Genomic DNA, 25,613 nt, shown 5'->3' on the forward strand with positions numbered 1-25,613 from the left:
ATTCGACGCACAACTGATAATTTTGTCATATTAATCGCTAAGCTAATTCTGTGGCACATGCCACATGGCTTTACTAGAGAAGCCGTTAAACACGCCATAGATGAGATTTAGATGGAAGATATTTCTCCTTGTATTTGTGATATTATTTCTTAATTTATAGCAAAGTGGTCTTCTTTTTTTTCCATGATTATGAGTGGAAGTATTGTAACATCTACTTTGATGTTAGCCATATTTTTATGTTCTCTTTTCAAAAAGAAAGAAGAGAGAACATGAAATATTATAACATCTACTTTGATAATGCTAGTCAATAAAGACAGTCAAGATGGATGGTGGCTTAATTAGCTTCAAACGCATGTTCAGCAGCCATTTGCAACATTAGCGAATCTAACGTTAGAAGATGGAATCATAGTATGTACATCCGCGTGACATATATTGTCTCTTATTTGAAAATATACATGGTTCATCATATCATCAATCGCATACATCTGGTTCAAAGAGACTAACTATTATTGCCTTTTCTTTTTTCTTATTTTAATATATCAATTAATATATTTAGAAAAAGATCATAAACTGTTGTCTTATTCTATCAAGCTTAATGCTTTGCACCTGACCCCACCGAGAGAGAGAGATTCATTCCCAATTTTCTTCCACCCCGCGATGTAGACTTCTTTTAGTGGAGACTGGAGAGGGACCAGCAAATATAAATAAAATATGCAACGCATGTGATAGCCAAGAAAAAGACATTCTCACTCAAAACCTATTAGCTACGAAATTATTGATTTATTTATTTATTTAATAAATATTTTATTTTACGTGTGGTTTTAGATTTTTAGGCCCAACACCTATTAGATTTAATTGAAATTAAAAATAATTACAGAGAGAGATGGGGGGCTCGTTTTCTTTTTGTGCTGCAGCTAGCATCAGCTTCAGCTTCATTTGCGATAATATGCCGAAAATAGAAAATTCATGTCGTTTTCATTGCCTTAATTAATTTCTATCAAGTTGGTAGTGCAGGCCACGTATGCAATTGCATATCCATATAATTGTATTTACTTGCAAGGCTGACGTCAGTTTCTTAAACTTGTGATATTTTAATTGGTTGAATGTGAGACGTCTTTGTTGTTTCCACCTCTCATAATTTTCAAAGCTCATCATCTTTTTTGAATTTTTCTGACGGTAGAGGCCAGGTGTTGCCTTTATTATTATTTTTAGCTTCGTGCAAATGCACATGCAATCAACTTGAATAGAAACGCCGGCCAAAGTTGACATGATCACCCAACCCAACACTTAGAAAGAAACCCAGCAAAACAAATCCTAAGAATACAAATGGAATTTTCGAGAATTCTAGCGGAAAATGAGAAATAGGACCACAAGTTTTAAATTATTTAAAATTATTTATGAATTATGCAGGTAAGTCTCGCACTCTAAACCTGGATTAATTCCCAAGCTCCCGGTAACTCACTATGAGTATAGATGGGTCCCCTAGTATGGACCATGTGTTTAGCCAAGCTGAGTCATATTGCACACAAAAACATAAATTATAGCTGGCTGCAGGGAATGCATGGAATTTGGGTATGTCTAACAAATCTACCTCTTGTTAGATTGGTATTTTTAATTCACAGTACATTCTCTCATCAAAACCAGTCAAGCGAGCCACCGTCACTCAAAAGAAAACTAATTTTCCAGTGCCAATTCATAGTTTTTGTCACCCTAACATAAATAATTGTGAAATCCAGATGGAAGGGGGGTTAAAAAATGAAATAGAACAACTCGAAATTACTAGTCTTTCCATTGAAGTAAAAACCACTTAAAAAAATATATGTAGCACTCCAAACAACCAACAAAAAAACATTAACACGCATCACCTGTACATAAGGCCTCTCTCAGTGATGTCTTCTTGAACATGAACCTTTTAACTAACAAAAACGATATAAATTCATTAACACCCACCTTTATCCTTTTTATTTTTTTTTTGGTTTTATTTATGCTCCAATCTAATTCTTCTAAGATCCAAGAATCAGCAAATAACACACGCATTCGGATCCTCCTCTACGCTTCTGACAAAGTAATGTGGTTGAGCCCAATGAGCCGGGTAGGAGGCTTGGTAGGCCTTCAGAAGCTCAGCGTAATCATCCTTCTTTTTGTCATCCTTCTTTGGGTCTTCTTTCTTAGGCTCTTCCTTCTTCTTCTCCTCTTTTGCTGGTCCAACAGATAATATTTCCGTGGAGCAGAGTTTCCTCAACTTGCTGACTACATCAACCGGATCGATGTCACCGATCACGGTCAATTTCTGGTCCTTCGTGTCCATGGAGATTGATTCCACACCTAAAAAAATCATTACAGAACCAGCCAAATTTGTCAGTTTTTCATGCTTTAAGATCTGACCTTTCTTTCTACAAATCAAGGAAAATTCAAGAAATGGGTGGTTATTGAAACAGATTTTCCTTCAACTTTTGAACCCCAAATAACATTTTACATTAAGCATAATACCAGAGACTACCAAAGGACAAAGGGGTTATAGTAGAATTAGAATCAGGTAAAATTGCTATACCTTGAAGACCAGAGACTGACTTCATGCCCTTTCGCTTCGCTTTTTCATCATGGAAGAACACCTTCAAGATCACTTTCTGTCATAAAAGAAGATAGAAATCCATTAAGATTTAGATATCCAAGAATAATTGAAGGGAAGAAGAAAGAAAAAAAAAAAAAAAAAAATCCCACCAGAACCATCACATGATTAGGGAACCCAATAAAGTTTAGTCATCAGAAAGATCAAATTCTCATCAATCGTGCAAGCATATACTATTTTTCACAAAATGAAACCAAAAAAGGTTCTAAAAAAAGCAGCTTTGTACTCTACTACATGTGTGTGTTTGGCTGGAAAGAAAGAAAACTTTGAGGCAAAAAGTGAGATTCTCTTACCTTCATTTCTGCAAAGTGTTTTGTTGAAGGTGCAGATCAAAAGCAGGAAATGGGAAAATGGAGAATATTGCAGAATATCAGAGAGAGAGAGAAGACTGAGATGAGCTTGGTGAGTTGGGAAGAGGCCCATGAAGGGCCTTTATATACCATGGCCAAGGGGTGGCATGGAAGAGAGACTGCTGACTGGAACAAGTCAAGTCTACGGTCAATAAATCAATACTGGGGAGGGGGAGTCCAGCGGCCAACATCGAAACGACACCGTTCGTAGTACTTATCATTAATACACTTTCTAGACTACTGCTTTTTCTTCGAGCCATCTCAAAAAGGTCGTTTCCGGTTTCCCGGAAATAACCAAAATCTAACAATTTTTTATTTTTTATTTACATGCCAAACCGCGTCGTTGTAGTGTCAACTAATTGCGCCGGTAAAGTTGAGTATGCTTTTTTGCCTTCTATCTACCCACGTTGCGACTTGCGAGCTAGCCCTGAACTCTCAAGTCAAGTCAACGGAACAAACATACGAACTTTCCCGGTTGGTATGTTTGGTACACTGAAATACAATGGTACTATCGATTGATTTCCATGGAGCTAAAATTCACCCCTTTAGATTTGAACACATTTCCAATTTCATATCCAATATCCACCTAACCTAATAGTTACACAATGACGAAGGGTGTTTTTTATATTTTTTTTTAATAAAAAAGGAAAAAAGAAAATGGCATTTCATTGGCGAACCTTTTTGTTTCTCGCACTCAAAATGGTCAAGAACCGACACGTATTGATTACGAAAATGAGTGATGCACCCAAGAGATCGAGACTTGTTGACTCCTTGTTTTTAGTATGAAAGATAAATCAGTCATATTCATCCAAAAAAATTTTAATATCTGGGAAGGATATCAACAACATACATCTCAATTATTTAATTAAAAATTATAGTTGAAATTAGAAAAGAAATAATAGACTATTGAACATTTTTATTTTTTATTTTTTATTATTTTTTTACTGCGTTCGGCAAGGAAGTATATGGGGGCATGGGCATGCCTCGCACGTGCCATGGTTTTGACCAATTGTTGCACGGTGTCAGATTGTGGCGGCTAGGCTGCATCAGACATCAGTTTTCCTACCGTTCACACCTAAAAGCCATCCATTCTTTTGAAATTATTGGAACGTAGCACTGTAGCAGTAACTCTTTCGCATTGCAATTTCTGGGAAAAAAAGGAAAAGAAGAAAATATATATATATATATATATATAAAATTAACAGAACAAGGAAATGGAACAGTTTCATTGAATGTTTATTTTGTCCGATTTCGAAGGGAATCCTTCAACCCAGCAAAACATGATCCTTAATCTGTAACTTTATAATTAGGGGATTTGGCATTTTAGCCTAAAAATCGACAAAATTGCAGTCCATGTAAAAAATGGGAAAATAGGCGTTGTTTAAGACTCCTCTCGCAGCTGAAGTTAGGCTTGTCTTTTTGGGTCACCAGTGGGCATCCAATTCGCACCATTTGGCTCTGGACTGAATCTTCTGGAAATCCTTGCGCTAATTTCAGGTCCAGCGAAGCATGATCCTTCTGAACTTTATTAGGGGATTTAATTAGCTTTATAGGCTACAAATCGACAAAATTTGCAGTCCATATTAAATACAGGATTAGGCTTTTGCCTAGACTCCTCTCGTTGCCCAAGCTAGGCTTGACTTTTTGGCTCTCCACTGGGCACCCACAAATCATTGGAGTTTGTTTCTGTTAGACAGCATTTCCCTGAAACTTCTTGCAATTTATAAAATTTGGAGAAAAAATATGAGAGGAAGTAGAAGCTCAAGGTGCTCGAGGAGGTGGATCCGGCACCCACTCGCTTATTCTCAAGAAATTAGAGGCGGCTCTTCCATTAGATCAATTGGAAAGTTGCTTAAGGCTGCCAATAAAATATATATATATGGTCCCTAAATATTAATAATATAATTGTAACGATCTAAGAAAAAAATATTAGTCACATTTGAGTTATCATTCAAAAATGATTATACAATATTGTAGGATTATTTTTATAAACTATTCATTCTATGTGAACTACTTGCCGTCTTCTTAATATGTGACTGAAATGTTATAATAATTTAAGGTCCATTATGTTTAAAAAAAAAGGTTTAAAGCCCTAATTATGTTTTAAAAAATTAATAAATATTATCTAATTAAAGTCCCAAGTATGGTGAAAAAATGGTTGCATAGAAAAAGTTTAATGCCCAAGACTTTAGGGAGACTACAAAAATTAAAAAGATGAAAAGCCACATTCATGGAAATTCAATGCCTAAGATACTTGCAACAATAACCCAATGCAGTATTCCTTATCTATGATTTCGTTTTTTTTTCTCAACTTGTCGTGATTGACTGGTTGGCCATTGTTTAATTTTGAGAAAACATACTGTCACATGCAGTGTACTGCATCAAGTAATGCCATAATGTACACCCACTTGGGAGAAAATAAATATCTAAATTTGTCATTAATGAGTAATTAAGTTGATAGTTTGCAAAAAGTTATTTAAAACGTGATATTTATTATCATAATTAAAGATGTTTTAGATTTATTTTCAGAACAAAAAACTTTTAAAAGAAGTTTTACAAATAGAATAAAGCTAGTGTTCATATAAAAAAGAGTTGATTATTTTCCAAATACATGTATTGCTTATAAAATTTTATTAAGAATACTTATTACAATTGCTTTTACATACAGATTTTTTCAAATTTTTTTTTTTTTTTTTTTTTTTGAGATGTCCGCACAAGAGGGGAGGAGGGGGATTCGAACTAGTGACCTTCGCTTTATTAGGCGTGGTCTCAGCCGATTAAGCTATCTCTTGGGAACTGATTTTTTCAAAATTAACGTACATTAATTGATAAAATCTTCTTAAGATAAATATTGTCACAATTAGAAAGATTAAATTGATAAATAAGAGATGTTAAAAAACTTGAATATATAAGGTTAGGATGAAGAGAGGTGAAGTGCGTTAAAACCCCTCATGATTGTGTCCGAGTCTTGGTGAGAAGTGGAAGATTGCTCACGTGAAACGTTTAGAGCATGTTGTTTGACTGATGGGTCCTACTTGTTGTTTACGCTTCAAACTTCACTTCCCTGATCATTTCTCATTTCATCGCTAGCTTCTTCTTTCATTTTCTCTCTAACTAAGAATTATCAAACAAACTTACAAAAAAAACAGAGAAGATCTATAGACCACTCATTACACCATGTAATAATGGGATTTATATCTACCATCTTTATCTCCGAGTATCTTGTTAGAAAAGCTAACAAATTGGTTGAAGTGACGTCATGATAGTTATGTAAGCGCAATCATAATTCGTATTTCGTGGTGGGGGGTGGAATGCCGCGTTATTAACGATGGAAAAGACACAAGTGCCCTAAGTTTTGCAGTTCAATATATTTTACGACAATATTTTAGTTGCTCAAACTGCCCAAACCTAAATTACTACGACCGAGAATGAGATGAGTCCAAAGCGGGTCTCCGGTCAATGTCTAAGTCGTGTATTGGAAGTTTGCTCTTTTCGCACGTGAAAGGAAAGCAAACCCAAGTTGTTCACGGCCTTGTAATGGCAAGTTCCATTGAAGCGTCTTCTATGCGGAATACTTATTTTTAGAAATATAATTAATAATGTTGAATTAATAGTTATTCACGACAACACATCTATTTTTATTGGAATAAAACTAAAACTATTAAAATACTCACATTTTATGATATTTCATTTGTTTAAGAAGGTAGAACTCCCGCGGTGAATTCTTGCTATCAGTAATCTCTAGTGGCCAGTGGATATATAACTCCGACGACCGGAGACAGATTCTAAAAATAAAATAGTGTAGGTATTTTAAAGAAAATATAGTCTATTTTTAAAGGAATATCTATTATTCCTCTAATTTTTTTTAGAGGAATGGCTATTCAAAAATTAAAAATCATACCAATTAAACTATGGAATAATTATTCAATTTTATGGATTTACTCCTTGTACCACATTATTAAAGCAAACTTGGATGGAAAATTATCACAAATTGTTTCATCTTGAGATATTTATGAAAGTCTTAAAGCCTTACTTCAAAAATAAAAAAGTAAAATTGCTTACATGTAATTAATTGCCAATTTGCGTGATTAATTAATTCATTTGGTTTGCATGTGATCGAGTCAAGTGTTGGCCGGGAGGCTATGATCGTCCTTATTTTTAATTTTCCTCCTAAAATCTCTTTATTCAATTAACATATTTTTAAACTTAAAATTAAATTTGGCCCTTATCAAAATTAAGTTTAATCATTATTCATACTTTGACCCCTTATAAAAAAAATCCTGATTCCTGAATCTTACCAATATAATTTCAACCATGACAGGCGCTATTTGATGTCAATGTACATAAATGAAAGAAAAAACTAGTATTAATTAAATACGTGTGTTAATATTTTTTTTTTTTTTGTTGATAAAAACTGACTTCTCATTATAATTCAAGAAACTAGAGCAAATTGCTCAAGTAACAAATCATCACGAATACAATCAAGGTATATCTCTCCAACAAAGTTCCTGGTCATATTCCAACGCATGTTTTGCAAGTAAGTGAATCACTTGATTTCCTTCCCTCCTAATAAACGTAAGTTGCCATTGTTGAAAAGCTCGAAGTTCCAATTTGATATCCTCAATAATATGCCCCATCCAGCTGTTGTCCGTCTCCACCGAGTTTACGGAATTATCATAGATTTTGCATCCCCTTCAAAGTGCAACCGGGAAAGGCTTAATTTATGACATAATCGTATGGCCAAGAGAATCACCATCGCCTCCGCTGCTGCTGGAGCCAAGCAACCATTCTGAACCACGCATCTTGTTGCCTGCATATTCCCCCGAGAGTCTCGTATAACCACCCCAAGCCCCATACGACCATGTTGTCTCGCCAAAGCCGCATCACAATTTGCTTTTGCCCACCCCATCACCGGAGCTTGACAACTGGCCGTGGTCTGTTCTACACGTGTAATCATAGTTGCATTATCATGCCCATGAACCAAGGTGAAATCCACAATGGCCTGTTTTGTCTGAGCAACTATCACCTTCGAGTGTGTTAAGGTGCCTCCATGAATCTAATCGTTTATTCGCAGCCAAAGACGCCGAGACATACTAGAAAATTGCTTTATTTCCTTCTGGCCACACCTGTCAAACAAATACCCCAGCAGCTACCGAAAATCCTGTCCAAAGAATGAGCACTTCTGGAATTTTGCATGACCCATAGCCCACGCATCCATAGCCAATGGGCACTGCCACAAAATATGGAAACCTGTCTCCACCTCCAAACCACAAACCGGGCAAAGGGGATCCAAAATAACCTTTTGTTTGTATAAATTTTTCCGGGTAGGGAGAATATTTTGGCAGGCCTGCCATATAAAATTTTTCTCCACGTTAGGCACCGGTAAAGCCCATAATCGTCTCCAAAAAGCACTACTCCTCGTTGTTGATGAACTAGCTGCCTTCGTTTGATTTACCAACTCCTTTTGCATATGATATGCACTCTTCACCAAAAAAACCCCATTCTTAGTGCCCCTCCAAATAAGAGAGTCCTCTTGATTGGTGCAACTTAAAGGAATTTCCTTAGTATTTTGAACCTCCTCTTTCGTAAATAAAGAGGCCAAAAGAGTGATATTTCACCACTTCAAGTGTACATCAACAAGGGAGCTAATCGTTGCCTCTGGGTCTAGTAGGGTTGGTGGGGAAATAATTTTGAAAGTAGATGGGATCGGGAACCACCTATCTTTCCAAATCCGAACTTTGCAACCATTACCCACCCTCCATATCAATCCTACTTGAAGAAGATCACACGAGCAATGAATACTCCTCTATGCAAAAGAGGGTCACCTACCCACACTTGCCTCCAATATAGAGCACTCCAAGTAATATTTCGCCTTCATAATTCGAGCAATTAGACTGTCTAGTTGGTGCTAAAGCCTCCAACTTTGTTTTGCCAAAAGAGTCTTATTAAAACTAGTAAAATCACGAAACCCCATCCTTCCGGACTCTTTTGACAAACCTATACACTCCCAACTCATCAAACTCACCCAAGATTTATTTTCTTTATGTCCCCACCAAAACTTACGCATTTGTGAATTTATCTCCACACAAAGAGCACGTGGGAGAAGAAAAACACTCATGTAGTAGGTACAAATCGCTTGAATTACAGCCTCAAGAAGTATTTCCTTGCCAGCCTGAGATAAAAATTTCAACTTCCAATCTTGGAGCCTCTTCCATACTCGGTCAGTGATTCCCTTAAAAGATGCTATTCGAGATTTTCCTACTAGAGCTAGGAGTCCCAAATAAGTGTCATACTGTTGAGTCAATGAGAGACCCGAAACCTCCAAAATTTCACCCTTATCCTCTATGGAAGTATTCTTGCTAAAAAAAATAGGAAGTCTTACTAGCATTGAGGCATTGGACCAACACAGTTTCATAAAGCCGTAAAACATTCGTAAGATTCTCCATTTAGTACGATTAGCCTTACAAAAAAGAAGGCTATCATCTGCAAAAAATAAATGGCTTATTCAAGGGCCCCCTTTTGAAGTAGGAACCCCTGTCAAAGCCCCATCCTCATTTGCTTTTGTCAACAATGCACCCAAAGCCTCTGCACAAATAATAAATAGATATGGAGAAATAGGGTCTCCTTGCCGCAACCCTCTCTACAGTTTAATTTTTCCACACGGTTTCCCATTAACTACAATGGCATATTGAACTGATGTTACACATATCATAATAAGATTTATCCACCGTGATTCAAACCCCAGACGCCTCATTACTGCCTCCAGGAACCGCCATTCCACCCTATCGTAGGCCTTACTCATATCTAATTTTACAGCCATGAAACCTTTTTTCCCCTTCATACGTGCATGCATGGTATGGAGCGTCTCATAAGCCGCTAATACAATATCAGTGATCAATTGCCCTGGTAAAAATGCACTATGAACAGGTGAAATAATTTGGGGCAAGATCTTCTTCAATCTATTCGCAAGCAGCTTGGATATTAACTTGTAAGTCACATTGCAAAGGCTAATCAGCCTAAATTTCGCCACACTACTAGGGTTTTTAACCTTTGGAATAAGAGCAATATTAGTCAAATTCCAAAAATCAGGCAAAATCCCAGAGTTGAGTGACCCAATGATAGCTCGACATATATCATCCCTCACTAGATTCCAATTTTTCTGATAAAAATCTGCCGGAAACACGTCAGGACTCGGGGCTTTTAGATGAGCCATTTGACGAAGTGCAAACTGGACTTCCTCAGTTCCTCTTTGGTAAATGGCTGTAGCAACTAACAATTCATAGCCGTTGTAACTCGACTATTTAATGGTTGTAAACATGGCATCATATTTCCTGCACTTTTATAAGTAAACAAGCCATCAAAATAATTGACAAAAGTCAATTGTACCTCTTCCTCCAACGAACATGGTCTCCCCTTAGCATCGGTGATGGTGTAAATGGTGTTGGATTTTATGTGGGAGTTTGAACAGGAATTGTAAAATGTGGGATTTTATGTGGGAGTTTATGTGGGAGTTTGAACATGGTCTCCCCTCCAAAAGTCAATTTTTGCTCTCTGCCGCCACTAATAATCAATTTTTTTCATTCATCCAAAAAAAAAAACGTTAATAATTCGTTGGGTGTACATTACTTTAAAATCTTGATGATATCTTTTACTAAGAACGTGTTGTGACATGTTTCAGCAGTGAATATTTTCTGTAGTATAATGAATTTGGACGCATAAAATCGTTAGTAAGTCGAATTGGTCCATATGGGCAAGTATTATGCAGCTAGATTTTTGAAGTGTACTGAGTGGAAAAGAAAGGTGCCCTGTTTGAGATTGTATGAAAACCCTTGGTTATTTGATGAGTATAATCAGGGCATTTTGGGTGTATACTTGTTCATTTCAAGTTTATATTAATCACAGCATGATTTTCCTTTGGAGGAAAAAAAAAATGAAATTGGGTTCATTAGAATCAGCCTATTTGGGTTAATAATCAGTAAGGTGACCCGTTAAATAGAAGGGTATTGGTGCAAGATTTAGATTGCTAGTTTGTTTTGTGACACTTCAATAAACAAGCTTTATGAAGATGATCAAGTTGTATATGCAATTTTGCTGCTGGTCTTAGAGCTATATCTAAATTGGGTCACATAATTAATATTGGGGAATATATTACAGTTATATAGAGGAACTTGTTAGAATATTACTTAAATGATTAAATTTATCATTTTTTATTGGCCGAAGCTTTTAGGACGAGTGATTACATGTTATTAGAGTTCAAAGTCATTTCTAATTCAATATTCCACGAATACTTAGTAAGGAGGAGTTTGAGCCCACATATTAAGTGTTACCCTTTCCCATTTAATGGTTCCTAAATTTGTGTGAGGACTGAAATGAACTGGGAATGCATGCTTCTTTTGTGATTGCAGGATTTGTGTCACATTCATCTTTTGAAACTTGCTCAGGCATCTTGGCATGGGAGTTGTGACTGTTTCCAGCTCAGCTGCTCGAACTCCGCTTGGTTTGAGTGGGAAATTCTCAGCTCAACGCTCTACTCTGAAAAGACCCTTGATAGTAGCTTTTAAAGCAGATAAATCCAATAGTAGTGCATTGGTTGCGCCCCAGGAGCAGATCCCTTTGCCCATAGAAACCAGTAAGGATAGACGGAAGAGACTAGGAAAAGCTAGCAAACCTTTGAGAAGAGTAAAAGCTGTCATTACAGATGAAGCTTCTCCGAGTACCACCTTGGAAGTGGATTACAATGAAGCCGCTGCCCAGCTTGAAAACATATACAAGCGAAGCCCAACATCTGATGCTTCTGATGTGGAAAATGTAGGTGGCATGATGAGTAAAAGCCAGCGAAGGAGGAGGAAGATTAGTGGTGGTGATGAAAAAGCAGAGAGGAGAACCGGCTATAATGTGATTAAGAACCAAGTAAAGAAGGTTAAAAGGCTGAGTCTTGATAAAAGGATTGCACCTCCCAAAGTATCTTCTTCAAGAGCTGCTCAGTACTAGGGTGACCAGAATGTTTTATCTCATTCCTAGTGCGCTATAAATTGTCAATAACAGAACCTAAAACCAATCTGCAAAGATCCGTGTTGGTGATTACGTTGATCTATTAAAGGTTTGTCTTTTTATTATTCATTTATATAAACCATTCTTTATTAAACATGATCTGATCATTTTGAGATATCGAGTGATTTTTGTTTCTCTCTCTTGAACTTTGTAATAGAGATTTGGGAGCAAAATACTTCCATTCAAAATAACAAAGCATGCTCACAATAAAGAATATGATCGAATTCATTTCAAAAATAAATAAATAAAAAATAAAGAATATGAATTTTGTTTCTTATCTTAATATATATCCGACGCTTATTATAATCCTAAAAACACTCTCTCCTCTCACGGCTCTCTATGCACGCAACCTCTTCTTCTCCTTGCTTCTACTTCTTTGACGCCGGAGAGTACTAGGCGGCGGCCACAAACTCGTGGTCGTTCGTGTCGAGTTCAGATGCCAACTGGAGGATCTCTAGTCGCGGAGTTCTTGCTTTGGGTTGATGGTTGATCTGCTTGGGATGGCTTTCGATTATAATCATAATATGGGTTTCTTTTATTTTTGAAGGGAAATTTTGGTTATCATGCTGAATTGGTTTGCTTAGGGTGTTCTGAAATGTTGAGCTGGGTCCTTTGATTTACCGGGTTTCGTTGATTAAGATTGTGAAAGTGGTCTGCCCAGGGTCTTTTGCACTTGAAATTAATGTCCTTTAAGAAGAAAAAAAATTGTCAATTGTGGATGAACTGATGCACTGGGTTTTGTGATCTTCCAATATAAAGGAATCTGCTACCTAAAGAACAGAGTGACGCAGACGAGAGAGAAAGAAGACGGAGACACGAGAGAGAAAGAGAGAGAAGAAAAGAGTTTCTAGACGAAAAAAAAAAAAAGGTAAAAGTAAAAAATATTATTTTAATTATATAAGAAAATGTTAAGAGAATCTATTGTTTGTGATATATTTGGATAGTGAAATTACTTAAATAAAAAGTAACTTAATTCCTTAAACTTAGGAAAAATAGTTATGTATAACGCAGTGGCAGGGCCACGGTGGTCTTTGAGGGGTGCCACGAGATTTAATTTTTTTTTCCAATAAAATAAAAAATTCTTTTTTCCTACCCAAAATGGAATGTGAAAGAGAGTTGACAAATAAGGATAAAAGAATGAGGATTAAATGACTTCTTGGAAGGCGGATATTGTATGCTTACAAGAAACTAAATTAAAGTTCATTACTAAGGAAGTGGAAAGGAGCTTGTGGGGGTGTCAACACGTGGATCGGTGTTTCCTAGGGTGGTGAGGGGTTTCCGGAGATATTTTGCTAATGTGAGATAGAAGCGTGATGGATAAGTTGAAGGATCGTGAGGGGAGATTTTCTATGCGTGTTCTTTTAGGTTCATCATTGATAATTTTGAGTGAGAATTTGTTGGGGGTGTATAGAGCTAATTAATAATGATAATGATAGGAGATTGCTTTGGGACAAATTGGTTGGAGTTAATGAGTTGGTGGGAGAAGCCTAGGTGCATTGGAGGAGACTAAGTGAGAGATCAAGTAAGATCCGTGTGTCCCTAGCTATGAGGGAGTTTTTAGATTTTATATTTGAATGGGGCTTACCAGCATCCCTCTTGTGGGCAGCAAATTAACATTGTCTTATAATCGTGATGATCAGTGTTAGTGAAGGATTGATAGATTTTTAGTTTCTCCTGATTGTGAAGAATAGTTTTTGGATGTAGTTTAGAGGAGATATCATCAACTCTTGTCAGATCATTTTTCATTGATGCAAGATTGTGGGGAAGAACTCGGTATTTCAAGTTTGAAAATATGTAGCTGATGTTTGAGGGCTTTGTGGGTCAAGTGAAAGAATGGTGGAAGTCTTATCACTTTTAGGGTTCCCCTAGTTTTTGTGTTTGCGAGTAAGTTGCAAGCTGATTTGAAAAAAAAAATGTTCATTAAATGAAGTCTTGTTTGGCAACACTCAATACGACAACTTTTTGCTTTCTAGCAAAAGAACAAAAGCATTAACAAACATATCAAAAAATCAGCAAAAATGCTCATTAAATGATGTAGGTCTCGTTTGGCAACACTCGTTAGGACAATTTTTTGCTTTTTAGCAAAAAAACAAGCATTAATAAACATATCAAAATATAAAATACTTATAGAATATTCAAAATTACATTCATCTTTATGTCACATCATAACCAAAAAGCAAAAAACACAATCTAAAACGTTTTACCAAACGAAACGTAATCTTTTGCATGATCCAATTATACTCCTGGTGGTCTAACATTAAGAATAGTATGCCAAGGAAGAAAATATATTACATGCATCTGAGTTCGATCCTCTACTAGGAAAGCCAGCCCCCATCAACACCTAACCTTGTTGCCTGCCATTGCCACAATTCTATCTCAACTATCCCTTAGAAAAACATTTTTCAAATTAGAGAGGTAGAAGTATAAGAAAACATTGTCTAACTCTTTTCCTACACATCCAATTCCATATTCTACAACACAACTTTCTAGTAATTATAAAAGAAAAATCCAACTGCATGTGACACATGATACACTGTTTTCTATTAGAACAGAGGAGGCCGAAAGAAGGTGGAAGTTTGGGTTTTTGTTGTTGATTTGGGTGTTTGACTAAGTGGTTCAATAGGATAGAAATCTCTGATTTTTGCTATATTTAGTCCAATTTACGTTTGCAAATATTTAATTTTTGGTGACTTCAGTAAAATCTTAGTTAAAAATTGAAGTTGTGTTTTGGTGTACTCTGGATTTGGACAGGTTGTTGTGTTTTGCCTCGGCCGCCAATTAAGAAAATCAAAACACCTAGAAATTTAGTGAATTACAAGCTTCATGTTCGGCTCAGGTACCATTATCCTTATTTTATATTTGGCTGCTGGGAAAGCTAGTTCTGGAACATGAAAAATTTTAGATTTTTTTTTTTTTTTTTAAACAATGCTTCAAAATTATGATCTTTGGTGTTTTTTGCTGAGGTTCTTTTCAAGAACCGAGGAAAGCATTGTTGTTGAAATTGTTGTTTTATTGAAATTTATATTTTTTTTGTTGAAATAAGAGTTATATTGGATGAATCTTCAACTCTAGGTGATCATTTTAGCGCTATGTCATTTCTTTGACGATTTTATTTGTATGATCATAACAATGACATTATCTGCTTTGAGCGATTGAGATGTAATAGATAGATTAGAAATGTGAAGCAATTGAATTTCTGGTGGTTTTAATTCTTCAAGGTATGTGATATAGTATATTTAATTATGGGTTAGAAATTCGTATGTGTGCGAGATAAATCAACTCATATAATATAATGATGCTATATGTTTACATTATTCTTTTGCTATTTGCATATGTTATTAATCATTAATAGTTTATCTCCTGCCGTGTTTGGGTTTCCACAATAGCATATGTATATGATTTTACTACACATTTGTATAATGTTTCATCTTTTTAGACCATAAGGGAACCAAATTCTGAAATAGTATTTTTCCTTGCAGCTTGCATATCTCCACTAGGGTGAATATAGGGCACCTTTCCTTGATTATAAGTGGAAGGAGTTGAACTAATCTTTTGCTTCACCCCATCAAAAAGGAACGCATTACATGAATGATATTTTTTTTCTCTATATTTATTAATGTTATCAGTGATCAATTGCCCTGGTAAAAATGCACTATGAACAGGTGAAATAATTTGGGGCAAGATCTTCTTCAATCTATTCGCAAGCAGCTTGGATATTAACTTGTAAGTCACATTGCAAAGGCTAATCAGCCTAAATTTCGCCACACTACTAGGGTTTTTAACCTTTGGAATAAGAGCAATATTAGTCAAATTCCAAAAATCAGGCAAAATACCAGAGTTGCGTGACCCAATGATAGCTCGACATATATCATCCCTCACTAGATTCCAATTTTTCTGATAAAAATCTGCCGGAAACACGTCAGGACTCGGGGCTTTTAGATGAGCCATTTGACGAAGTGCAAACTGGACTTCCTCAGTTCCTCTTTGGTAAATGGCTGTAGCAACTAACAATTCATAGCCGTTGTAACTCGACTATTTAATGGTTGTAAACATGGCATCATATTTCCTGCACTTTTATAAGTAAACAAGCCATCAAAATAATTGACAAAAGTCAATTGTACCTCTTCCTCCAACGAACATGGTCTCCCCTTAGCATCGGTGATGGTGTAAATGGTGTTGGATTTTATGTGGGAGTTTGAACAGGAATTGTAAAATGTGGGATTTTATGTGGGAGTTTATGTGGGAGTTTGAACATGGTCTCCCCTCCAAAAGTCAATTTTTGCTCTCTGCCGCCACTAATAATCAATTTTTTTCAGCAAGAGAGTCAACTCCTTTTGAATAATTTTCGTCTCTCCACCTACCCCTTCTTCTTTAGTCCCCTGTAATACAAGAAGCCTTTTTTTGTAATTGGGTGATTTTCTCCTCAGTAGCTCCATTACATCCCATCTGCAAGCGCACAAGAGAGGCTTGACAACGTGATAAATTGGAACCTATATCATGCCACCCATTGTCTACGTCAATTATAGGAGCCCAAGCTTTAAAATTCCCTCATAGCCATCGTTACATTGCCACTTGGTCTCGTATTTGAAGTTTCTATGCCCCCGCCTGTGCACACCGTCTCCCTCCAGGTAAAGTATTAAAGGGGTATGATTAGAACATGTAGTAACTTCTATTACCACTTCCACATCCGGAAATAGCCCTCTCCATTCGGAATTGGCCACTCCCCAATCTAAATGTTCCTTAGTAAATTCCTTCTCATCTCTACAATTGCTCCAAGTAAACTTTGGACGTCGGAATCTAAGATCCGAAAGTTCACAATTTTCCAGAACTCGTTGAAAAGCTAACATTTGGCTATCTGCACCAAAGTGATAGTTAATCGATTATTGATCCCATTAATTATTTCATATATGGTTTCCCTCTTTCTTTCTTTTTCACCCGTAACATTTTTTTTAAGTTAATTATTTTTCTAATTCTCTTTAATTCTATTTCAAAATTAGTAAGAAATGTAATGTACGTGAATCAATAATTTGTAAACTTGAAACCATACTTTTACTTTAAAATATTTAGTTTGATTTTTGTAAACCAAAAGTGCAATTTCAAAATAAATTGCAAAAAAGTATTGTTTTGAAGTTTGTTTTTAAAAAACAGCAATTTCAAATTTTTTTTTAAAAAAAATTGTGTTTTCAAATAGCAGACAAGAGAAGCGTTTTAAAAACCGCACATTTTTAAAGGTTAAACAACAATTTTAAATATCAAATTATGATTTTATAAAATGCTTAATTGCATTTTTAAATGGCAAATTTTCAAGTTGTTCAAGTGAACCCTTAATGGATCAGTATTAAAAAAGGGGAAAAAAAAAACGTCGACGTTTTTGCCCAACATAAGGTGGAACCGTGGAAAGAACATTGAGATATTTTTTCTCTTTTGGTTGCAAAAAAGAAGATGAGATGGTGGAATGTTTGGGTCCCACCCTAAATATCTTCTTCTCCTATTTGTGCGCCGAAGCTAAGCACTAAAGCACGTCATGTGGCTTCGTTTTCGGCCACTAAGCACCTAGATAGCATTGAGGCCCAATCACTGTGCTTCCGCCACGTATCCAACCTTTCAAAAGGGGCTCTAGCCTCTATCTCGCCTTGTCCTTTTCCATCGCATGGCTGAATCTCCTCCTCCTACCCAGCTTGGCTCCAAGGAGGGCGTAATCTGCTACTTTATGGATCACGGCTTGCAGCTGCCAATCGTCTTCTATTTACTTTTTTATTTTTTAATATGTATTATTTATTAAAATCAAAGAAATAGCTGGAAACAATATAATATAAATGGTTTCAAATATGTTTATGACATATAGATTGTTAAAGGAGTTTTCTTTTAAATTGTTTTGGAATCAATTATTTTAAACACGTATTAATTTAATATAATGAATTGGAAAAAAACTTTGTTGTTGTTGTTTTTTTTTTTTTTTTTGTAAATGGAAAAAAACTTTGTTAATTGCTAAAAATCAAGACAATCTCCTTATCTCATGTCTCATATATTCATATATGTTATTTAATTCCATGTTTTTATTTTTATTTTTATACAAAACTTACCCCTTTAAAATTAAATCGACTAATATTTTAGTGATTATTATCGTAAGAGCAACCTAACATTAAACAGAAAAATTAAAACAACATCGATACAATGAATTTGTTTATAATATTTTGACATAAAATCCTTGAGTAATCCGATGACCATACATTTTCGAACCAATTGATGTCTTTTTTCTTATTAATCTCCCACACATCAAGTTCATCTACTAATACTTCTTAATACAATGTTCTTTATGAGCTGGCAAGCTTTCATTGGCCATCCTTTCCCACCAGCTAAAACCTTAACACACCAGATACGAACCCGAAAGAACTTTATATAAATACTCAACGAGCTCCCATAGAAATGGCGTTTCGTCGAACCCTTAAGACCCAAAACCCCAAGTTTCTTATGGTATCCAAAAACACGAACCCGGCTGAGGGATTCTACTTGGAGCCGTCCGGAATGGCTCTACCAGGACTCGGACCATTCGCCACGACCACTGCAACTACGACCACGACCGCGACAACGGCGTCGACCACCGCTTCGTCGGAGGATCTGAGTAAGAAGATCCGAAAACCCTACACAATAACTAAGTCCAGGGAGAGCTGGACCGAGCCCGAGCACGACAAGTTTCTCGAAGCTCTCCAACTGTAAGTAACAGTCCTCTTCCAAATGAGATTGGAATTTTGAGTGGTTTGTTAGGGAATTCAAGGTTTTGAGCGGGGTTAATTGGTGGAGGAGAGTTTGAGGTTGTGTTTGGCTGCTGAGGATAGTTCTGTGTACTATTTTTTTTTTTTCTTTTTAGCTGATTAAAAGAAATGTGTAGTGTAAATTTTTCATGTGTTTTTTGGTGGGCAAACAAATGTAGATATAGGTTGAATTGGGTCTTGTAGGAGAACGTTTTGGAGTGTTTCCTTGTTGTGTAAATTTTATTGTGCATAGAGATAGAGTCTCGGTTTCTGAATGCAGATATTTGTTTTCCTAATTTTTATTTTATTTTTCCATTTTTTATCTGCTGAGGTTTCATTCTTTCTTGATATGAGTATTTCAAGTGTAGTTATAGCTGTGTAGCCGTATGGTTATATAAGGGCATTTTTGGTGAAGAGTTCGAAAAGATTTTCTTATTTAAATTTGTTATTTGCTTTTTCTTCTTTTTTTTTTTTTCTTTTTTTTTTTAATAATTTTTTGGAAGCAAAAAAAGTATCATGAAATTTTGGTGATGTTTCCAAAAAAAAAAAAAAAAAAAAAAACCATTCACTATACTTTTCATTTTGACGTGTCCTATATTTGGAAATTTTAGAACGTAGTAGTCCGTCCACATCTTCATATTCCTAAGAACAAGAAGACAATGCGATACAAAAATTTCGGAACAGTTGACCAAAATCAATCAAAATTATAACTTTTTACCAAAAACTGGTTTTGAACTTTAGAGAATAAGTGAGAGCAAGCTTGTGAGGTGAAGGATTGCCAAAAAGGAGGGATAATATCGAATTAGTTTAAAGTCCTCTCTTTCCTCTCAAATTGCAGTTTATTGGTTTCATTTTTTATAGTTCTACTAATCGACTGTGTGGTAATAAGGTTGGTACTTGGTATCATTGAATTGCAAATAACTTTTTGACATTTTACTATTAATCAGTCCAAAATCATTTGCAGTTGACGTGTGAGAAAGCAAGAAATGACATATTTGAGACAAATAATGTTTAATTTGCTTCTTTGGTTTAAGTTCTTTGATGCTTCCATTATCGTACAACACAGTAAATGGGTTATATGATCCTGCTGAAAAATTTATTTTATCGATAAAAATTTCAATCACAGTTCAAAAATTATAATACTTTAGGCTCTTTATCGAGTTAGCTTAGAGGAACTTGGTGTGCTTAAAACTTAATTTACTTGCCTAAATGATCATGCCTTTTTTTTAATTGTTAGTTCTTGTTCCTACTTTCTGTATTATTCCCTGATACTACCTATGTTTGTTATTGTACTCAGCTTTGACCGTGACTGGAAAAAGATTGAAGCATTTGTTGGGTCTAAGTCAGTTATACAGGTGATCTTAAATGCCAAATTCCCATTCTGTTTACAAATTGTTCATACCATTCTTTCTGCATGATTTATGTGCGTTGCATATTGATCTGGATTCTTTCATTTACTCAACAACCCAGGCTAATTTCTTTTCTTTTTTCTATTCTTTTCTTGGTTAGTATCATGTTTTTTTTCCATCCAAAAGAGGTAGGGAGGGATAAGGAGGTCTTCACTGTTTCACTTATGCGTCTTTCTTAAGCTCTCTTTTGTACTTGTGCTTATCTTCAATAACATCTCATGTTCAAGATAAACTGTAGCTGTAAGGCTTAACTGACAGAAAATGGTATAAAGTGGGATAAGGTCGAACTTTTCACTTTTCAGTTTGTTCTCCTACCTAAGGTCTCATTATTATTTTTATCTCCATTTATGTTATTGATTTTCCATCGTGCTCTCTCTCTCTCTCTCTCTCTCTCTCTCTCTTGGCTGCTGTCTAGGTTTTCTGTTTATGTTATATGATCATACAACTCTGCTTATACGCCACCATTGAGCTGGCATTGGAAATAAAATAATTAGAGTAATTGTGTTGGCCTGAATTATTTTGCTTGAGAAATTGAAGTATGCTTCAGCTTCCTGCTCTCTCACCGCTGTCACTGTGCCTTACGGTGAAGAATGCATTAAATGACGTTCATTGAGAAATTTTTGATTGTCACATGGCTTGCATAAGAGTGTGCAATTCCAGTTTCTTGTGGCTTCAACATTCTGCAATTGCAATTGTCTTTTTCTGTAAGAAGTACCATAATAATTTAGGTTTTTAAATGTTATTTCCAGTGATGTTCTCTAGACATTCATTGTGCAGTGTCAAACGCATTGAAGGGAACAAATGTCTTTGTGACTTAACTGATGCAATTATCCTAATTTAATTCATTTGTTATGAATTCTGATACTCATAAGGACACCTTTTGCAGATACGTAGTCATGCACAAAAGTACTTTATGAAGGTTCAGAAGAGCGGGACGAGTGAACATTTACCTCCACCCCGGCCAAAAAGGAAAGCTGCTCATCCATATCCTCAGAAGGCTTCAAAAAATGGTCAGCATAGTTTATTTCAAGTAGGGTTAGTTGTTTTAATACCAACTTAGTGCAAACCCAGGCTCATATGTCATATTTGGCAGCTCCAGTGCTCTTACAAGTGTCGGGATCTTTTCAAACCTCATCTGCTCTGCTTGAATCTGGATATGTGTTAAGGCCTGATTCCTCATCAATGCTTGGGAGTCCTGTAACTACTGCTGCCATGCCATCCTGGACGAACAACAGTATGCAGAACCCTAATATATCGCATGGGACAAAAGGTTTGGTTTCTCACATATTTGGATTTCACTAACTTCAACATGATTTCTACTTTATAAATGTATCAATGGTAGTTGAGTCTTCCACAAAAGTAGCTTCAAAGTGTCATTTGTTTTCCATATGATGTTTCCTTTCCAGGGCCAACAGCGACAAATAACTGTTGTAGTAGCACTGAAAGCACTCCAAGAACACGACCTGTTGCTGAAACAACTGATAAAGGAAAACATAGCCATTCATTGAGAGGTTAGAACTTTAATTCATAACTGCATTCATTCTTTCTAGAAAAGCTATATTACCTAACTGGTTTTCATAGTTTAATAGTGTTTTTGATATTCTTCGTCTTGGAAGTGGAATAAATTCAGGCAGATTTCTGGAAGTGTATTTAAAATATAAATTGTGTTGATACAAGCACCAATTTTCTGTTCCAACAACATTCATCAAAAAAAAAAAAAAAAAATTCTGTTGCAACATGTTTATGAGCCAATGAGCCCCCTCTGCAATTCCCCTCCTCTCTCCGTGAAAACTAGGGGGAAGGTATGGTCATTGTTTCAAGACCTACAGCTGCTGTCTAACTTAGCAATAACAGGAAAAACAAGTTTTATGAATGCTGGATTTTTCGTTTTTGATAAGTTGGATACTGGATGTTCCAAATTTCCAAAGTGCGAACTCTATTTTTCAGAATGTTTATAATGAACACTTCCATCGGTGTTTGCCAACGTGATGCTGCTATGCATATGTACAGGGCGCCAACCATTGTAGGGTTAGGTGCCTATATCCTGCATGAAAATGGGAGGCATTATTCCATGCTTGCTCAACGATAGTAATAGTATGATCACTGTGCTAGATACTGGATTTTGGAAATATAGTGCTCCTCCTTGTGTAGCCAATTATGAAATATAGACTTGTTTTCTCTAATTGACCTTGCATCCAGAACCACTGCTGACATTCACCTCATGAATATTCTGTGGGATCATTGTTGATGTGTGCCCCTGTCACGTTCCAATTTCTCTCATTTAATTACGATGACACTTAATAAAAAATGATCGTTTTATTAGATGCTAGCAGTGATTCATCATGTATACATACTCTAATGCCCTTTTGTTTGATGCAGTTCTGCCTGACTTTGCTCAAGTATACAGTTTCATTGGCAGTGTCTTTGATCCAAACGCTAGTGGTCATCTGCTGAGGCTAAGAAAGATGGACCCTATAGATGTTGAAACGGTATGTAAAACCTATATCATGTTGATCAAATTCTTTATATATAAAGTCATGCTGTATGTGGTTATGTGATGTGTGTATGCTGTTTGGTAGCAGAGATGCTGCTTAATCTTGAATGAGCATAAGAACTTTTAGCTTGATGAATCTTCACCTGTACATTGCAACTTCCTTAAGAACTAATTTTGAGTTGTGACTTTGACTAACCGGGGTGTTCTCAAAAATCACAATTCGCATTTCAGTGCAAAGGCCAGATGGAGCCTTGGTACAAAGCGCAAGCATTCTCCTCACCAAACTAAAATTCACATTATGCAAATGCAAGAGAAGGATATAAAAGCACAAAAGTGAAAACAAAAAATCAAAATTGATTTGTTTAGCTTATTAGCTCAAAACAGTTGGAGCATTATGCAATTGCACAAAGGTTTTAGGTCCAAAAAAGATTTTATAAAAAATAGTTTTGTGTTTCCACAAAAAATGCTTGCTTGTTGCACTCTAACCGTGCTTTGCTTTAAGGTCATGAAATGTTTTCTTTTTGTGCTTTGCACTTTGCGTGGCGGGTGCTTTTAACAATACTGCCAACTGTTACAACTGTACATATCCACATATTCTTTGAAGATGACTTATATTCTTATTTACTCGTATCTTTGGCTCTTCTTCAGGTGCTACTGTTAATGAGAAACCTGTCAATCAATCTGACCAGCCCCGATTTCGAGGACCATGTAAGGCCCCATTCATTGAGCTCTTATATTTTAGTGGAAATATTTGAGCAATCTGCATGAATACCAACTCTGGTAAAATACCCGTTGTAATATTAACTTGGGCAAGAATCTAAGTCCTTCACTTTGGCTAGTCCTTTAGCAGCCCAAAGTTTAATTTGCTAGCAGTGTGCTTTTGGCTGATCTTGACTGGTATGAAACTACAACTTTTTAGGCCTAGTAATGATCATCAATTATCATTGTTATTTGGGTTTGGCAATTTGCAGCTTACTATTATGCTTTCAGAGTTTGATGTATAAGATTTTTTTTTTTGCTTCTGCTTTAATGTATTATGCATTAAAAACTGACAAATGATGGTGTGTTAGAAGTGCTTTCACTCTATACACGTTAAGGTCGCATGCGAGCCAAATTTTTTATCTGATTTTAGACTTCTTTTTTTTTTTTTTTTTTTTTTTTTTTTTTTTTATCTTTTTATTTGCTTCTGCTTTAATGTATTATGCATTAAAAACTGACAAATGATTGTGTGTTAGAAGTGCTTTCACTCTATACACATTAAGGTCGCATGTGAGCGAAATTTTTTATCTGATTTTAGACTTTGCTACGTGAATTATATTGCATTGTGAGTTTTTGCATGATTTGTATAATGGTCCAGTAAAATGACCTAAATTCTGAGACTGCAGCAATCAAGTACATTTTGGTTTATTATGCTGATAAACAAATTAGAAATGAAAAATCATGAGCAAGGACAGATTAGATTTACCTTATGCTGAATTACTGCACAAATTTGATCATAATGGTTAGTTTTTGTGACGTAAGTAAGATAGGAAAATCTGTTTACAATCTTTTATTGGGGTTGGCTACACTTGGAGAAGTTAGGATTTAAGACGGTGGTGTATAAAAGAATTAGTGTTTATGTTGTTTAGAGTTCAAAGGCAGAAGGGGCCAAACTCGAAGAAAACTGATTCCTGAAATGTTCTGAAATGCAACAAAAGTAGGGTTTTATGGTTGGTTCACGTTGCTTTGGCTTGTAAAATTAGACAAGATTCTGTGCTGTTCAGGGCTGTGAATAATACTTCAGAATACTAATGGTACAAATTAGAACATAGGAAGAAAGAAAGTACGTTAAACTTGTTTAAAAAAATGCTCAAATCCTAATATTTGAAGGAACTAATAATGCATTTGGTAGTTTCTCTAATAAAGCTATAGGCCATAAATAGGGTCCAATAACTGAACTAGACTCTTACTAATAAAGAAATAGACACCTCTTGTAGCCAGAACGCATATTTGGCAGAAACAAATCCAAATTGTGGGCAGTACCTGGATTGGGGTGGCTGATAGCTTTAGTCGTAGTTTCCTAGGTGATATTCTCTGACCATGCAATGGCACTTCCTCTGTTCCATATTTAACTCTCGAAGGAAGGACCTGATTAGAGGTTGGCAAGTCTAGATCAAATCTTAGGTTCTTGACACAATAGTTCAGTTCACCTCAGACTGGTCTTATGCTATTGCTTCTTTTTTTTTTTCCGAGTAAATGCTTATTTATACTAGTTCATCTGCATCATTGCCTCTTTGTGGATATGATGCTTATCTTTTGCTTTGGTGCAGAGGAAGTTGCTGTCATCGTACGAGATTGAAACAGACACAACTGATTATGGTGATGCAGACAAAACCTTGTATAGTGAGCAGTCCAAGACTGTTGCTTAGCTTGGGCAGAAGAGTTTTGTTACTTACGGTGTTGGCTTGTGCACAACCACCCATCGTGATGGTGCCAGAGGAAAGTGCGACATTGTGACTCTTGATAATCTGCTGCACTGGTTTGCCTATAGTGAGGTCTTTGGCTACAGATTTTTGTGTTATGTATATATGTTAACAAGGAAAAATAAAAGGAATACATAGTGCGGGAATGTATAGTTGTTGAAGTTGTTTTCTGAAGGCTGATCCTGTATAGTGTACTAAGTGTAGGTCTTCTTGTTGTCAAGTTTTGCTTTTGATTAATCTACTGATAATGCGCAAGGCGCAATACCTAGCTAGTGTATGCCCAGTGTAATCAATCCTATCTGGAAGCTATTTATTCTTGATTTACTTCGTATAATAATATTTGGTTCTTCATTGCTAGTGGATGTTTTATGTACATTAAAAAGTCTGGTATTTATCTTTTTTCTCATGGGCTGCTAATGCTCAACAGTGTACCAAATCATTAAACCAGACATGGCCATTTTGAACC

The 25,613-nt window shown here is 35.8% G+C and overlaps 3 protein-coding genes across 4 annotated transcripts; 2 read left to right on the forward strand and 1 right to left on the reverse strand.

Moving 5' to 3' along the window:
- Positions 1–1,761: 1,761 nt before the first annotated feature.
- LOC132165451 (heavy metal-associated isoprenylated plant protein 39-like) lies at positions 1,762–3,099 on the reverse strand. Its single transcript, XM_059576031.2, has 3 exons — positions 2,923–3,099; positions 2,552–2,627; positions 1,762–2,325 (listed from the first exon to the last, which is right to left on the reverse strand). Exons 1-3 carry the CDS (start codon positions 2,926–2,928, stop codon positions 2,018–2,020), a joined length of 390 nt encoding a protein of 129 aa, XP_059432014.2. The 5' UTR covers positions 2,929–3,099; the 3' UTR covers positions 1,762–2,017.
- An 8,331-nt stretch (positions 3,100–11,430) lies between these two features.
- On the forward strand, positions 11,431–11,970 carry LOC148587823 (RNA polymerase sigma factor sigE, chloroplastic/mitochondrial-like). The gene has a single exon (XM_088512851.1). The coding sequence runs from the start codon at positions 11,431–11,433 to the stop codon at positions 11,968–11,970; it is 540 nt and encodes a 179-aa protein (XP_088368977.1).
- A 6,503-nt stretch (positions 11,971–18,473) lies between these two features.
- Positions 18,474–25,504, forward strand: LOC132161929 (Homeodomain-like superfamily protein). Of its 2 annotated transcripts, none has more exons than XM_059572151.2 (8): positions 18,474–18,743; positions 20,080–20,137; positions 21,078–21,201; positions 21,285–21,461; positions 21,598–21,702; positions 22,571–22,680; positions 23,334–23,393; positions 24,995–25,504. In XM_059572151.2, exons 1-8 carry the CDS (start codon positions 18,502–18,504, stop codon positions 25,091–25,093), a joined length of 975 nt encoding a protein of 324 aa, XP_059428134.1. In that variant the 5' UTR covers positions 18,474–18,501; the 3' UTR covers positions 25,094–25,504. The 2 variants fall into 2 exon arrangements, with proteins under 2 accessions (XP_059428134.1, XP_059428150.1); XM_059572167.2 differs by having other exon boundaries at positions 21,291–21,461.
- Positions 25,505–25,613: the final 109 nt, after the last annotated feature.

This window comes from Corylus avellana, chromosome 2 (genome assembly GCF_965113065.1).
Source record: "Corylus avellana chromosome 2, dhCorAvel1.hap1.2, whole genome shotgun sequence".
NCBI classification, from domain to species: domain Eukaryota; kingdom Viridiplantae; phylum Streptophyta; class Magnoliopsida; order Fagales; family Betulaceae; genus Corylus; species Corylus avellana.